The sequence below is a fragment of the Grampus griseus genome (genome assembly GCF_964374135.1).
Source record: "Grampus griseus genome assembly, chromosome: 7".
In the NCBI taxonomy this organism is placed as follows: domain Eukaryota; kingdom Metazoa; phylum Chordata; class Mammalia; order Artiodactyla; family Delphinidae; genus Grampus; species Grampus griseus.
This window is the reverse complement of record NC_139001.1, coordinates 56,514,614-56,531,271: the sequence shown is the minus strand read 5'-3', so window position 1 is coordinate 56,531,271 and position 16,658 is coordinate 56,514,614. Positions and strand designations below refer to the sequence as shown.

General features: G+C 34.5%; 1 protein-coding gene across 2 annotated transcripts in view; it reads left to right on the top strand.

Moving 5' to 3' along the window:
* The window catches only part of MTX2 (metaxin 2), a 63,811-nt gene that overhangs the window by 34,272 nt on the left and 12,881 nt on the right, over positions 1–16,658 (top strand). For both annotated transcript variants that reach the window (XM_082658687.1, XM_082658686.1), the window contains exon 4: positions 12,316–12,388. In XM_082658687.1, coding sequence (XP_082514813.1) covers positions 12,316–12,388 — 73 coding nt within the window. The remainder of the gene's footprint in view (positions 1–12,315; positions 12,389–16,658) is intronic.

Genomic DNA, 16,658 nt, shown 5'->3' with positions numbered 1-16,658 from the left:
TTTGCAAGTTAGAGTATCAACCGTATACTTTTCTGTTTAAAAAGTAAATAGCAAGCAGGATTTTAAAATTTGTTGCTGTTAAACAGAACAATAAAGACATAGCAGTAAGATGAAAAAAATGACAGTCTATTTTTTAAACAGAAAAAGGCTAGAATTCTTCATGATTAGATATACAGTATCAACGTATTCGATCTAGCAGCATTATATTTGAGCTGAAAATGCACTTAAATTTGAGACCATACACTACCCCGTGTGAGCGAAACATCTTTCATATAGTTCTAAGATGAAATTACCCTTGAATGAATAGCATCTTCATTTATCTTCAAACCTCTTCTGTGCTTTTAGTGAATCTACTCTTTCAACATTCTACAACAAGAATTACATTATACCATTATACCAGAGTATTTCTACAGTGTGAAATAGATTGGTTTGGAAAATGAACCTGGCTTTGATATAAATTACATTGCCAGGTACAAAGGAATTTGTTATTTTGTTTAAAATAGTCACAAATATAATTAAGGTCTTAATTTATGTTAAACTACAAATATGGCTATTACTTTAACTGGATTAGGAACTTAATCTGTCACTTCAAGAACGATACCTAACACTCTTCATTTGTAACCTTAGATACATTATTTCAATTACAGGGTCTGCAGCTGTTTGATATAAAAAGTGAATTATTTTGTAGATAGATTTGTTCATGGTTTTTAATTTTAAAACATGTCTCTTCAGTAAGGTGGAAAATAATCCTTCAGTTGTTGTCACAGATTTTCCTTTGTGTTTGGGTAAAACAAGATATGAATTAAAATTCAGAACCATTTTTATTTTGTGCCCTGAAAATGGTATTGCGTGCTTTAGAATAGTTCTTAGTGAGTTCTTACCTAAAATATTTCAAATTTAATTATGAAATGAATAGAAGCTTTGTCCTAAAGAAGAAAACCTGAGGCCTGCTGTCTAAGGATAACTGGTAATGGTTGGACTGAAAATGGATTTTTTTCTATTTAGAATTTGGATAATTTTGTTAATGTTAAGTTTACATACATTTAGAAACTATGTTTATAATACCTTAAATTCTACAGTGTTAATCAATTTAAAGCACTCAATCTTTTAAAAGGTTATTGAGGACAATTCTTTAAAATTTTGAGTTCTTTTAATATTTTTATTGGCAAGCAATGTTGATTTTATTGCTTAAGTGCAATTAAAGAGTATTGTTATATATTTAACTTATAAGATAAATGTTCATTTTATTTTTGGAATAGAGAAAAGAAGTTAATTGGTGTTGTTCATTGGTAAATGATTCAGTATCGAGTTACCATTAGGTTATTAAAATGAAATGAATACATTTTATATTGCTGCCATCTACTATTTAACTTATACTAAGAATTTTAAATTTAGTAGGTTTTGTTGTTGTTGTTATTTTTCTCAGTTGGGAATATTTAATCTGTAAATCACAAAACTTTACAACATTCATTATAGGAACTCAGAAAAAAAGTAGTTTCCTGTCATTACTCCCAAATTGTTCATTGAGTGCCAGCTCTGTGACTGGTACTATATTAGGTTCTTGGGTTACAAGAATTATTCTTTCTGTGTCTTTGACTATTTTATAACTCTTTTACTTAATTTTGACCCTATGATTTACTTTTATTTATATTTAATTCTAACAGGGAAAGCTTATATCTTTTCCTATTCTGATTATCTTTTTTGTTGCTTTCTTTCTGCACTTGATTTTTTTCTACAGCTGTCAGATATTGATATATTTAAACTTGAGTCATATATTCCAAGAGTGGTTTTCAGGTGAGAGTTGTGTTAATTAGGAAGGTCCTATTTTCTGATGTGATGTTTCGTATGTGCTCCCAATAGCATTTCATGTTTTTGGTAACAAACTTGCTCTATTTAGAGCTTTTTGTGCATATTGAATTGTGGTTTCTGATGATTTCTGCATAGCTAATTTTTTAAGAAGTTGAATTCCTGTTATTGTTTTTCTAAAACATACCTACTTAAATACCTCTGAATTTAACAGGAGTTACATTGATCTTTTTAATGCAGTGAGCTTTGGTAACATAAAATAACAAAATGCTAATCTTTGTTGTAGCTTACTCGTTTTCTATGAACTTAGGTATGTTTGTATTTATTATTGTGAATATCTGTGTCTTATTCATTAAGCAATCGTTTATTGAGAACCTGTGGTGTGCTGAGTATAAAGTAGTGAACAAGATAGGCGTGGTCATCATGTACTAATGGAACTTATGTTCTGTAGGGGGAGGCCTTTTATCAGTTTCATCAGTGTGTATGACTTTGAAAAATTATTTGTAAAGTAAAAGTTTATGTCAATATCAAAATGTCTTCAGTTGTTTTTGCCTTGTTGAGAAGATTTTATATTGTATAAGCTTTTGGTTATGTTCCCTTATTTATTCTTTTAATATCTACTTAGAGATTTCTGTCTTAGTGCACAATTTTTCTATTTTGATTATAAATAAATATAACTAAGTTACAGTATATAATTATTATTTGCCCTTTTCTCTTAAGGAGGTGTTTAATAGGTAATAAAATAAGTGAAGTTTTCTTGTGAAATCACCAAGGTTAAATAGTCTTTCTTCTTTTGCAGATAGCTTTATGAGTATTTATTATTACTAATATTATTACTACTAATTTTAATAATAATACCTTATATTTATTGAAATACTATGTGCCAGACAGTATGTAAAGTGTTTTACATACAACACTTCAGTTAATTTGCATAATAAGGTGTCTTCATTTTAGAAATGGGAAAGCTTACAAGGTAAAGAAACTTTCTCAGATTAACACAGTCATCACCAAGACTCCACCCAGAGCTGTCTTACTGCTCTATTAACTTTTTTTTGTTCTATATTGACTTTTAAGACTGATGCAGGGGATTCCCATTTTTCAAAAGACACTATAGTCTCCCACTTCAACAGTTTGCTTCTTAAATCTCTACTCTGTTAGGATCCATTAGGTTCTGCTAGGGCACTTAACCAGTGACAAATAAGGAGTGAGAGTGTGCTAATAGTAGCCCAGTCATAAGAGTGGTATGGCTTATGAGTCAGCAACAGAAAGTCAAATTACTCTAAATGATGGTAAGGACAGCATCTCAATGAGGCAGCATCTTCCATGTGCAAATGCAGTGACCAGGGTGGGCCTGTTGTTGGCTGGCTGTGTTTCCATTCAACCAGTGTTGAGCCCTTTACACCATTTCATGAACTGAATATTTTTAATTACCTTTTTGGTTGTTGTTAACATAATGCAATTAAAACAAAGGATATTTGATATTTTAAGGTTTTTAAGGTTGTAGATTCTATTTCCTTACTTTTGTCAGGGACCATCATAATTATTGTTTTCTGTAAAAGAAATTGATGACTTTTTTGCTTAAATTTAATTCCACTGATTTCCCTCTAGATTTTTTCTGGAACACTATTTGAGATGTTTTGTTTTGTTTGATTTGCTCATTAATGTTATTCTGCTTACCTGCTTATATTAATTGTGAGACTTGCATGCTTATTTTAAATTTTCTGACAACTGGGACATAGTTGCTGAGATTTTAAAGGACTCCGGCTGACAGTGGCTCCTTCATGTGTTACTTCTCAGTAAATTTTCAGAAGATAATACTGTTCTTATCAGATGGTTTCTTAGCTTCTTAAAGCTTCTTGTTTAACCAGGTGTTAAATTGACTTTTCAGTTTTTAAGCGTGGTGGGCTATAGATGCAGAAAAGATCAAAGATTAAAACTGTCCTTGATTGTGTTTTTATTCTGCATAATATCTGTAGCTCTACCCATTTCTTAACACCTTGATATTACCATACTTGCAGGAAAGTGTTGACAAAGATGATACTGTAGGTATTTCTGTCACCTTTGTTCATAAAAGAGATGGGGTGGCCTTTGAGATTGGGCTTCTTGATGTTTCATTAGAATCTGTTTATCTGGTTTCAAAGCATATAACTGTGCCATTTGCAACTCCAGGCCTTTGAAAAGAGAGCAGAGTTTTCTGCTGTTCATTGCCTGTCAGAAGTCTAACGGAGAAGCGGTAATTAGAGAAGACCATCTAAAGACCCCTGAATCCTCCTCCTCCCACCAAAACCTGCTCATCCCACAGTTTTTCCTATTTTGGTAAATGGCAATTCCGTCTTTCTTATTGTTTATGTGAGAAACTTTGAGTCATCTTTGGAGTCCTCTCTTTTTTTGCTATGTCCACATCCAGTTACCAGCAAATCTTTTTGGCCCTACCTTGAAAACATAGCCAGAATCTGACTTCTTACCACCTCCAGCTCTCCTATCCTGGCCTGGGCTGCCATCATTTCTTGCCTGGATTAGTGCAAAATTTTCTTAACTAGTTCTTGTGTTTCCACCCTTCTACTCTTTACAACCTAACCTCTGTATAGTGGTTTGTAATCCTTTAAAATGTCAGTCAGATTCCAGCAATCCTCAGCTCAAGCCCCTGTAATGATTGTTCGTCTCACTCAGATTAAAAGCCACAATCCTTACAATTATCTATATGTCCTACATGATCTCCTGGTTGTCTCTCTGAGCTCGTCTCTTACCACTCACTTCCTTAGTCTGCATTGTCACACAGGTCTTGTTGCTGTTCCTCAAACACTCCAGTTGAAGCACAGAACTGCTTTGAACTTGGACTGCTCTTCTCCTAGAAACCTACATGGCTTGCTCCCTAACTTTCTTCAGGTTTATGCTCAAATGTTATGTTACCGGTGAACGCTTATCTGACCATCCTACATATAGTGGCAATACCCTCACACTGCTTTGTATTTCTAAGTAGCAGGAATCACAGTGGATCTATTCTTGTTTATTTGCTTATCATCTGTCTCCATTAGAATGTAAACTCCATGAGGTCTGGGACCACTCTATTCCCAGTGTCAAGAACAGTTTCTGTTATTATAGCACGTGCTCAATAATATTGAGTGAGTGAGTGAATAATTGCTTTCCATTCATTCTTCTAGATATTCAAAATTATATCCTCCTACCAAGTTAGTTCACAGGAAGCTATGCAATGGACCAAATAAATTAGCTTTTTGCAGGCCTTATTAAGCTATGGTTTAAGTGATTTGCTCCAGGCCTTTAGAAGAAAAATAATACAAAAAGGAATTCTGTCTTATGTCATTCAGTAGCCCAGATGAGAAATGTCTTTGGAGTTTAGTGTGAGAAGTTCAGTTGAGGGGCAACCCCATTCTCTTTTGAAGGCTACAAATATTCCATTAATAGATTCACCACAGTTTATTGAACCAGTCTCTTATTGATGGATATTAGGCTATTGTTATAATTATTACTTTGCTACTATAAATAGGGCTTAGGTGTGAATATCCTTATATATATCTTATATAATCTTATGTAAATATGCCCATATGATATATTTCTAGCAATACAATTACTGGGTCAAAGGCTATGTGTATTTAGAATTTTGGTAGATGTTACCAATGTGCCCTTTAAAAAGATTACATTGATTTATACCCCGACCAGTGGTTGAGTATAAATTTTGTTTTGAATTTTGACAAAATCAGCCTTTTTTTCCCCCCTGTGTTTTTATTATCAGAAGTTTCTATTGTTTCATTTAGAAAAGTTCATGTATGATTAGAACTAGGTGTACTGAGTTTTGGATTCTCTACTCTTTGTTTATTTTGTGGTTTACGTATTGTTCAGAATTTTGTGTGTTTGTTCATTTATTCATTGAGCTGATAATTATTATCTGTTATGTACCAGGCACATAACTGGGAATTACAGCAGTAAAAGCTAGTTTTAGAAGACAGAGGGTTCTGAAATGAGAAGAAAGAGGAATCAGAAGCCTTGCCACTGTGTTACTGAAGGATTGCTGTTACAGGATCCCTGTCTTTATTTCTGACATTCTTTTTTTAAAAATTTATTTTATTGACGTATAGTTGATTGACAATGTTGTGTTAATTTCTACTATACAGGAAAGTGATTCAGTTATACATATATATACATTCTTTCTCATATTCTTTCCCATTCTGGTCTATCACAGGATACCGAATGTAGTTCCCTGTGCTCTACAGTAGGACCTTGTTGTTTATCCATCCTATATATAGTAGTTTGTTTCTGCTAACCCCACACTCCCAGTTCATTCACCCCTCCCACTGCTGCCACCCCCACCCCACCTGACCCCAGCAATCACAAGACATTCCTTTATCTGCAACATGTGTTAGGTTTTCCCCCAACATTTAAGATGCTAGTTTTATGATCTAATAAAAGGAGTGGCACTGTTATCTAAAATAACTTTAGCATATAGGATTTAAAGTATTTGTAAGGGTCAAATTGATTGGTAACAGATTGTTCTTATTTCTTTAGACTCCTGGCCTTAGTTTCAATTATATGTAAATGAAATATATTCTGTTTCTCAAAACTAGTTTTTACAAAATATTTGAGCTGTAGTTCCCAGAAGATATGATTCAGAAGTAGTTACTGAAGAAATAGAATTTAGAATCTTCATGGATTATCATAGGTGTTACCTTCTGGGATTGTTTCTAGAATTTCTCTGATTTAAAAGTTGTCCAAGTATGCTATTTCTAAAGAATTTAGAGTTAAGAAAAATGTGTAATCTTTTTATATTTTTTGCTTTTTTATAATAGCAATTGGTAACATTATATATCCTTTTTAGCTTGGAATTAGGAATTTTAGAGTTGCTGCTCATGTTAACGGACATTTGAGTTCCTTTATTTGATTATATGGACGAAGTTGCTGGGAGCATTCTTGTATGTTAGTGGCTATATGCCTCGTTTCTTTTTGGTGTATTTCTGGGAGGGGAATTGTTGGCTGACAGAGTAGGCATCTGCTTAATAGTCAATATTACCAAACAGTTCAAAGTGGTTGGCTCGTTTACCACTCCCACCATCAATATATGGGAGTCTTATCACACACAGAAAACAGTCGACTGTCCCACCCTTACCTCACCCCAAATCCCGATACCCAGAAACAACCACTTTCTGTTCTTTCAGCTGTATTTTTTTCCCCTTGGTATTTACCTCTATATTTCTAAGTAAGATGCTTGTGTTGCCATTTCATTTTTTAATTTAAATATATCTATTGAATTCCACTATGAAATTTACCATTTGCAGCTCTCTTCCGCTTCTCCTTCTCCATCTTCCCAATAGTTCTTTAACTTTTGTTAAATTAATATTCAGTGTTTATATTATAATTAGAATGTAAATATTGACCCCAGCTGAGTGGCTTAGTGTACAATGAACATATTCTTTCTATATGATTTTTTTTCCATTGAGTAAATAATTGCTTTATTTAATTCATTTGGGTAGTTTTCTCTCCTAAACTCTTTGACTGAACTGTAAAACTCCCCCTCACAATGGTCAAACGCGTCAGGTCCTTTATTTATTTATTTATTTCTTGGAACTATTACCTTTGAAAGCCCTGTTCCTTCTACTTTAATTGGGACAGTTTCTTACTTGGTTGGCGTCATAGCTCGTTGTTAAGACTGCTGTTCATCATCATTCAGGGAATTCTTCTTGCCTTCCTTTTAGGTTGGATTCCCTAATTTTCTGCATCCTATGTTCTTTTTTTCTTGGTTTATTATTTTTATTTTAGGCTTTTAAAAAAGACCTTGCTTGTGTTATGTTTTTTTAAAATTCTATCTTCACACCTGATTGATTCCTTGGCCACATGTAGAATTTTAGGTTGGCAAGATTTTTCGTTAGAATTTTGAAAGCCTTTTGTCATCCTTTAGCTTTTGGAGCTTCTTTTGAGACATTCAGTGTCATCTCAGTCCTTTGTATGCTTTGCTTCTTTTCATTTTCCTTTTTTCCCTTTTTCTTTCTTTCTTTTTTTCCTTTCTTTCCCTTTTTCTCTCCTTTCTTCCCTCCCTCCTTTCCTTTCTTCCTATATGCCTTGAATAGATTCCTTGACCTCCCTGTACTTCTGTTTTCTCATCTTAAAATAGGGATTTTTTTTGTACCTACCTCATAGAGTTAAGCTCTTATGCAAGTACCTGGCACATAGTAAGTGCTCAATGAATATTAGCCATTATAATTTTTCTTTGAAGTTGCTGTCTGCATTTTCTGTTTCCTCTCAACTACTTTTTTTTGTAGTTTGTTTTGGCTCTGTATGTTTGAGGCTTTCCTCAAATATCTGTTGATCTCTGCTAACAATTTATATTTAAGATTGAGGCACTAAAAAGCTGATGGGGCATTGAGGAACTTTTTGACATGCGGGCTTCACTATAGACTGATTGCACAGTGGCCATTTTTTGGCCACTGTCCCTACCCCTCACTAAAATCATCAGTATTGGTAGGTGTTTTCTATGGAGGGGTACTCTGGAGGACTTACTGTGGCTGCCAGTGTTTGGGAGCTGAGAGGGAGAGGGTGCTGTGGCTCTCTACAGTGTACATACTTTCCCTTAACCTTCCTTCCAGTGTGACCCTCTACCCAGGGCCCTCTGCTGTGCTTGGGTCCTGAGTCAGGAGCCTCTCTGGTTGGGTTTCTCCAGAGAATGAACCCCTGTCTCCTGCCAGATTGGGGGCAGGCTAGTTGTCTGATGCTTTTACAGACTTTCATCCAATTCTCCTATTTGTAGTCCTTTACCTCACCTCTGCCTTCTGTGGTACTTGGTGCCTCCAGTTTCGGATTCTTCCCAGTTTCTGTGTTGCAAATGTATTGATTTCCTCCTCTGCATGCCCTTAGGTTTCAGCTTGCTCTGCCCTGCTAAGTCTGCTTTTTATCTTTAAAAATGGGTTGACATCTCTGGTCTGCTTTGGTCTCCTCTTCCATTCTTTGTGTTTTTCTGGGTTTACACATTTTCTGCTTCTTCACTGTTACTTCATTGGATTTTTTGAAAGGTTGCAGAGATAAATGTGTAAGTTCAATCCTTCATGTTTAACTGGTTCTCGATGATCTAGTATTACTTTTTTCCTTTGAATTTTTTTGTGGAAATAAAAAAATATACAGACATACCCTTCAATGAACTTTTTTGACGCTATGAACTTAATTAATTCACTCAATATGTTGAAACTACATGAAGCTGATTAAATTTCAGGGTCTTAGACTTTAGGTACTGGGTATTATGTTCTGTGTGCATGTGTGTGTGTTTAAAAAAGTCCTACCATATCATATGTTTAGGTACTCAGTAAATTTATATTCAAAGAATATATTGATTGGCTGTGCTTTAATTTATTCATTCTAAAGTTCTTAGTTTTCACATTTTAATAAACTTACCTGACCCATTTTGTCAATTGGGGTTGCTCAGCAAATGAGTAAACCCTATATTAGTTCTTTCTGAAAATTGAAAATATTATGGTGTTTAATGTCTCACAGTCATCACTGTAATACTATACAGGTTGTTTTTATAATATTTAGCCTAATCTCTTTCAGATGATGTCAGCCTGTTTTGCTAAGGTATCTTTAATGCACTGATTACCATTGCTATTGCTATTGCTATTACCATTGCTATTGCAATAGACCCACAGTGTCCAGTAGAACTTTCTGTGATGATGGAAATGTTCTGTTATTTGTACTGGCCAATAAATATGGTAGCCACTAGCCACATATGGCTATTGAGCATGTGAAATGGCTATTGAGCATGTGAAATGGCTAGTGTGACTGGGGAACTGAATTAAAAATTTTATTCAAATTTAATCAATTTAAATTTAAGTTAAATAGCCACAGGTGACTAGTGGCTACCATACTAGACAGCACAGTTATAAATCATTTTTCTCATAGGATGTGCTAAATTTTTTATTTAAATTATTTTATGTTGTCAATCACTTGAATTAGTTTGGAATAATGTATCCAACAGAGGAATAGGAGTTGGCTGAATTTTCCTAACTTTCCTTATTATGATTAGAACTACATTTTTCTTTGTATTTACATAAGAATAAAAGTATGCAGATTGCTATTCAGAATTGAAAATAAAATGTGTTTTAGGTTGGTGTATCACACCTGTTTTAATTAGAGTATTTGAGGTGCTGATAAAAGATTGAAAATGCAAGTGAAAGGTGAAAGTCCTATTCTGGAGCCTCAGAGATTTTTCTCCTGTGCTACAAGAGAAAGAAGAAATACTGTTGAATCAAAGTCTGTTTTGGATTTGGAATTTTTATATTCTTGAAGACAGTAATGGTAATGTTTTGGTTTGCATTTTTAATGTTTGGATGAAAATACTGTGTTTGTGACATCAGACTTCTTTGTGATTAATTCAGATTAATTCAGAAAATTTCTTTTGAATCAGGGATGAAGAATAATTGCAGTAAATGCCATAAAATTAATCTTTGGCTAAGTAGAATTGTGCCATCAATTGAGGTCTGTGGTAAGTTGAATGTTGTTAAATTGGTTAAAATTAAGCCAGTTATTTTTTAGTAAAGAAGTAAAAAATTCACAGGACTGGAAACATGGCTTCAATTGTAGAACGTTTCAATTTTGCTTAATCTCTTTTAGTGAAACACAGCTTTTTGGAACAATGATTAGTACAGTTACCAATATACATGGAGGTTAGCAAAATATACCATATTTACTATTTTATATAGTACTATGATTGTTAACTAACAACTGAGTATTATTCTGACCTTTGAGAAGATGCATTAAGCAGTTCTTTCAAATTCTTTTTGTTCTTCTGAAGGCCTAAACCCCCTCTTGGTCCTACATTCTCGGCAGACGGTTTTTTTCTCCCATTTCACAGAATATGAGCACTCCCTCATTTTCTTGTCCTTCTCACTTATCAGCTTGCAGTCATCATCACTGATGCTGACCACCCCTTGCAAGTACAGTGGAAAAAGTGTCCTGTTTCCTGAAAAAAACAGATGCTTCCACCTGTGCTCTTATTTCATTCCTTTTTATCTTCTCATGGATCTTGTATGTCAGTTATTTTGCCTGGTTCTTGTCATTTCAGCCTATTTCCTATATAAGTTTTAACGAGCTCAACCTTTTTCCATCATTGGGTACAGATACATATATAATAGAAGGGAGCTGACCCTTCTTAATTCCCTTCTTCCTTCTCAGTCTTCTTGAAAGGTCTCTTTATACTTATTCTAATTCTTCCCTTCTTAGCAATCCGTGTTTTAACAAGCCTTCCACATGACTTTGATGGTACACTGAAGCTTGAGAACCACTACCTGGAGCCCATACTTGTGGGCCAACCAAGAAGCTCACTATTATTGTTATAAATTGGGAGCATAGGTTATAGTATTTAGAGGACTGTTAACTATACTTACATAGACATAGAGGAGTCAACTTTTGTTTGGGTGAGGTGCTGTTTAAACCTAGAAACAGTAATTGTTGGTAAATTAGTCAGGATTAGGTTTGGCTGTGAGTTATGGAAAACCCAAAATAGCAGTGGCTTAAAAAGATAGAAGTTTCTTTCTTTTCTTTCTTTCTTTTTTTAATACAAGTAATCCAGGTTTGGGACTGAATGATTATCAAAAACTTAGGCTTCCTGCTTCTTCTTGTTGCTCTACCATCTTCAACACTCAGCTTTTACTGTGATTCAGTTTGGCTACGGCGGCTGTAAGTCATCTTTTTCACATTCTAGTCAGCAAGAAGGAAAAAGAGGAGAGGTCATATCTCTTCTTTTTAAAGAAACTTCCCGAGCAGTTGCCCGGAACTTTGAGTCCCGTTGGCCAGAATTTAGACATTGGTCACACCCAGTTGGAAGTAAGCTTTGGAAATAAAGTTCTTATTTCAGGCAGTCATGTGTGAAGATATAATTAATGATTTTAAAAAATTGTTGTATAAAATTATATGGTTTGCATTTACCATAAATAATTTAACAGTTCCCTATTGTTAGAAAATTAAGTCACTTATAAAATTTTTGTTGTTATAAACAAAGTAAAAATAAACAATTCTATACCTTTAAAAAGTGAGTTAATAAGCATGAAAGCTACACATTAGGATGTTGAGTATTATTGGAGAGAACTTTGAAGGAGTAAAATTAACATTTTGAGAGTTTTCCCCTAAGACAGGAAAGATAAGGATTCTGTAAAGAGTAGTGGAAGTTAGTAATAGCTTATAAAGTTTGGACTTTAGTCATCTGTTAAAGAAAATTAAATAAATACACAGTATTGCTGACTTACATAAACTAATGCAGTAAAATAAGTGGATAATTTACATTTGTGTGTATAAATGCTTTAAGTTTTATACATTTACTGGTGTCTAAGTCATATTGATTTTTAGTATTGAAATGACATTTTATTTTTGTCTTAGAGTACAAATCTTTCACTTTAAGTTGATTCATTCTTTTTCTTTTCCTGAGCTATTAAGTTTGGAAAAGAAATAAATAAAAAGTTGTGTTCGAATATGCATATACTTTCACTAGACTTACTGTAGACTTCTCTTGGTTGACAGGCCTTTTTGCAGATGTGTAATCTGCCCGTCAAAGTGGTTTGCAGGGCAAATGCAGAATATATGTCTCCATCTGGTAAGTGTTTTTTAGTTTTGTTTTTCTTCTCTGTTAATATTCTGCATTGATAAAATTGCAGTGATAGTCCAGTTTGTACCTAGATTTTTTAAATGCCTATATTTTTTGTTTACCCTTTGAAGAATTTTCCCATTCTATAAAGTAACAGTTGCAAACTTGACAGTCTTGGGGTGACATGTCTACTCATTTCAACTCTGTGGTCAGAGATGATTACTGGAAAGTTAGGGGAATTGTTTCAAATAGTAAATGTTAAGAAAATACATAATCTCAGATTTCCCCCAGTCTTATTTACATAAGACTGTTCCTTCTTCAGAAAACAGATTTTAATATGTGAATCCATTTATTATTAAATACACTTCTCTAAATTGTATTCTCCCATTATGCCAATGGAAGAAGAGAGATTGTGGAATAATTAAATTAATGTGTCATAGATCTGTCTTTGAATGTCTTTGGTCTTTGGTTTCTGATTCTTTTTGTTTCATTTTAAGTTTTTAAGTTACTTTTTCTTACTAAGGTTTTAGCCTTTCTGTTATTTTTTATAATCAGTATTGCCTTTTCTGTGTATCATGTATTAGTAGATTAAGGTACAGTTTTAAATAAATGTGATTCAGGTAATTTTTAATATAAAAATATAGTGCCACCAAATCTGATAAATAAATAGAATTGGTATGGGTTATTATAATTATGGTTTTGCTGGAGCAATAATAACACATAGAACCACTGCTTTATGAATAAATTCGTTGAATATAACTGATTGGTACAAGTGTATTACGTTGCTTTTTAGGGAGACATTTATCGATCTCTTTATTGTGATGATAATTTAGGAATGACTTGGATCGTTAGGAATGACATTTTTTTCATCATAAACTCTTAAGGGTGGTAATAATTTTCAACAGTTGTGAAGACACCCTCTCTATACACACTGAAAATTCTATATGAATATCTCTACATTTATAGGTTTATGAATATACATTTTAAAAACGTTTCAATAAAATAATTTTTAGACTTATAAACATATACATCTTTTAGATTCTTGAAGGCTATTAATTGAATCATTTTGTTTTAAGTTTATACATAGGTTTTATAAACTTTATTGAATTCTGGTGAAATGAATTATATTGGGTTCTGTCCATCTTCTTCCTCTGTGTAGTCATACAAAGAGTGTAGATATACATATAAAAAGGTTAGTAATCTAATACTAAAGTTAATATCTTTGACAAATCAAGGAAAAGCCATATAGCTTATCCACCTATTTCCTAAAATGACTGTACTATATGTAGTATTACCTAGGTAGTTATCCATCTTTATAGATTCTAGGAAAGACAAACATAAATAGTATAGAGACTACAATACATGCATATATACATATATGCATAGGAGAAGTCTCCTATAGGTAGATGAAAATGACACTTTCTATTAAGGTATTTAAATTTCATCATCTCTAGTGTTTCTTTCATCATATGATTTGGGTGACCGTGGGAATGTGTTATATTTTATTTGCTTGTTTGATCTGGTTGTTGGTAGATTTTTAAAGCAGAGAACATCATGGAATAGACCACTTGGCTAAGAGTTAGGAAATTTTTAGTCTAACCATTCTGTGACTTTGTCACATGTTAACAGTTTTCTTGGGAAATTTCACTTCTTTTCTTTGAGCCTCAGTGGCTTCATCTGTAATATGAGATGGTTGCATTAGATGACATCCAAGGTCCTTTCTATTTCTAATATTCTCTGAATAAATAAACTTGCTTGGCAACATCTTGCTTTCTTTAAATATAAAAGTTCCAAAAATGATTATTCTGCCTAAAATGAGAAGCAGGGCCTTTGGGGTTTTTTTTATGACCTTTGATTGGTGCCAGAGAATAACTGTCTCACTCTGCTTTTGCCTGATCACCTCCAATAATAAGGATATAACACTGGCTCCACCTTAAGTCAGGCTAGTGACAGAAAACATTATTTACTTCTAACTTGTTGCCTTGATTTTTTAAAAAAATTAATTAATTAATTAATTTTTTGGCTGCGTTGGGTCTTCGTTGCTGTGCATGGGCTTTCTCTAGTTGTGGCGAGCAGGGGCTACTCTTCATTGCGGTGCACGGGCTTCTCATTGTGGTGGCTTCTCTTGTTGCGGAGCATGGGCTTTAGGCGCCTGAGCTTCAGTAGTTGTGGCACGTGGGCTCAGTATTTGTGGTTCGCGGGCTCTAGAGCGCAAGCTCAGTAGTTGTGGAATGCGGGCTTAGTTGCTCCATGGCATGTGAGATCTTCCTGGACCAGGGCTCAAACCCGTGTCCCCTGTATTGGCAGGTGGATTCTTATCCACTGCACCACCAGGTAAGTTCCTTGTTGCCTTGATTTTTATTTATTTCTTTGTATTTAGAGATATATGAGTATTCAATTGGCTACCCACACTGCTTCCCTGCTTCAGAATCTACAATGCTCAAAGTATTTTTAAGAAAAGAAATAAAATACAGGCATACCTTGAGATACTGTGGGGTTTGGTTCCAGACCACCACAGTAAAGCGAATATCACAATAAAGTGAGTCACATGGATATTTTTGGTTTCCCAATGCATATAAAAGTTATGTTTACACTGTACTGTAGTCTGTTAAGTGTGAAATAACATTGTGGCTAAAAAAACACTATACATATCTCCATTAGGAATATTTTATTGCTAAAAAATGCTAACCATCATCTGAGCCTTCAGTGAGTCAAAACCTTTTTGCGGGCGGAGGGTCTTACCTCCATATTGATGGCTGCTGGCTGATCAGGGTGGTGGTTGCTGAAGGTTGGGATGGCTCTGGCCATTTCTTATTGTTTCTTTCATTCATTAATTCATTCACTCATTGATTGATTGATTGCTGCGTTGGGTCTTCGTTGCTGTGCGCGGGCCCCCTCCAGTTGCGGTCAGTGGGGGCCACTCTTCGTTGTGGTGTGTGGGCTTCTCATTGCAGTGTCTTCCCTTGTTGTGGAGCATGGGCTCTAGGTGCGTGGGCTTCAGTAGTTGTGGCACATGGCATCAGTAGTTGTGGCTTGCGGGCTGTAGAGTGTAGGCTCAGTAGCTGTGGCGCACGGGCTCAGTTGCTCCTCAGTATGTGGGATCTTCCCGGACCAGGTCTCGAACCTGTGTCCCGTGCATTGGCAGGCGGATTCTCAACCACTGTGCCACCAGGGAAGTCCCTGGCCATTTCTTAAAATAAGACAGCATTGAAGTTTGCCTTTTCGATTGACTCTTCCTTTCACAAACGATTTCTCTGTAGCATGGAATGCTGTTTGATAGCATTTTACCCACAGTAGAACGTCTTTCAGAATTGCAGTCAGTCCTCTCAAGCCCTGGTGCTGCTTTATAAACTAAGTTTATGTAATATTCTAAATCCTTTGTTGTCATTTCAACAGTCTTCACAGCATCTTCACTAAGAGTAGATTTTATTTCAAGAAACCACTTTCTTTGCTCATCCATAAGAAGCAACTCCTCATCCTTTAAAGTTTTATATTTATAACAAATATAATAATAATGAAAATGTTTGAAGTATTGTGAAAATTACCAAAATGTGATACAGAGACATAAAGTAAGCAAATGCTGTTGGAAAAATGGCACCAATACACTTACTCAATTCGGGGTTGCCACATGCCTTCAGTTTGTAAAAACACGCAATATCTGCAAAGCACAATAAAGCAAGTACAATAAGACAAGGTATGCCAGTATAAACTCTGTCTTCCAAGAACTCCAAACTGGATAATGAAAATGAGAAATATACTTTGATCTCAAAATGTACCACCACAAAATACTCTTCGGTCTAGACATTCATTCACAAATCGTTTTCATTCTTTGGTCATATTATCTCAGAGGACCTGCACTATTTCTATCAGTATAGTAGTTACAAAGATATTATCCTAAGTTTAAAAAGAGTATGATCTAATTCTTAATGCAGATAAGAAATTTTTTTCTCTTTTGAAAGATTTATAAAGCGGTAGAAAAAAGGAATGCAGAATTCAGTGTTTTTATATTGGTAAATGGAAATGTCTTCTAAATACCTCTGTTGAGTTGTATTCCAAAAGGCCTGCCTTTCCTTTGTAATGTCCTGTGGACGCAGATGAAGCTTTTGTTGGTGCTGTGCACCTCATCCATTACCCTCAGGCTGTCTAAGCCAGAGAGGAGTGAATCTCTTGAAAAGGACCACGAAGAAGCCAGCTGTTAGTGTGAACTCTATTTGAACTAGGTCTGACAAAGTTTCATCCTCTAGCATTTGAGGTAGACTTTATTGCTATTTGGAGATCG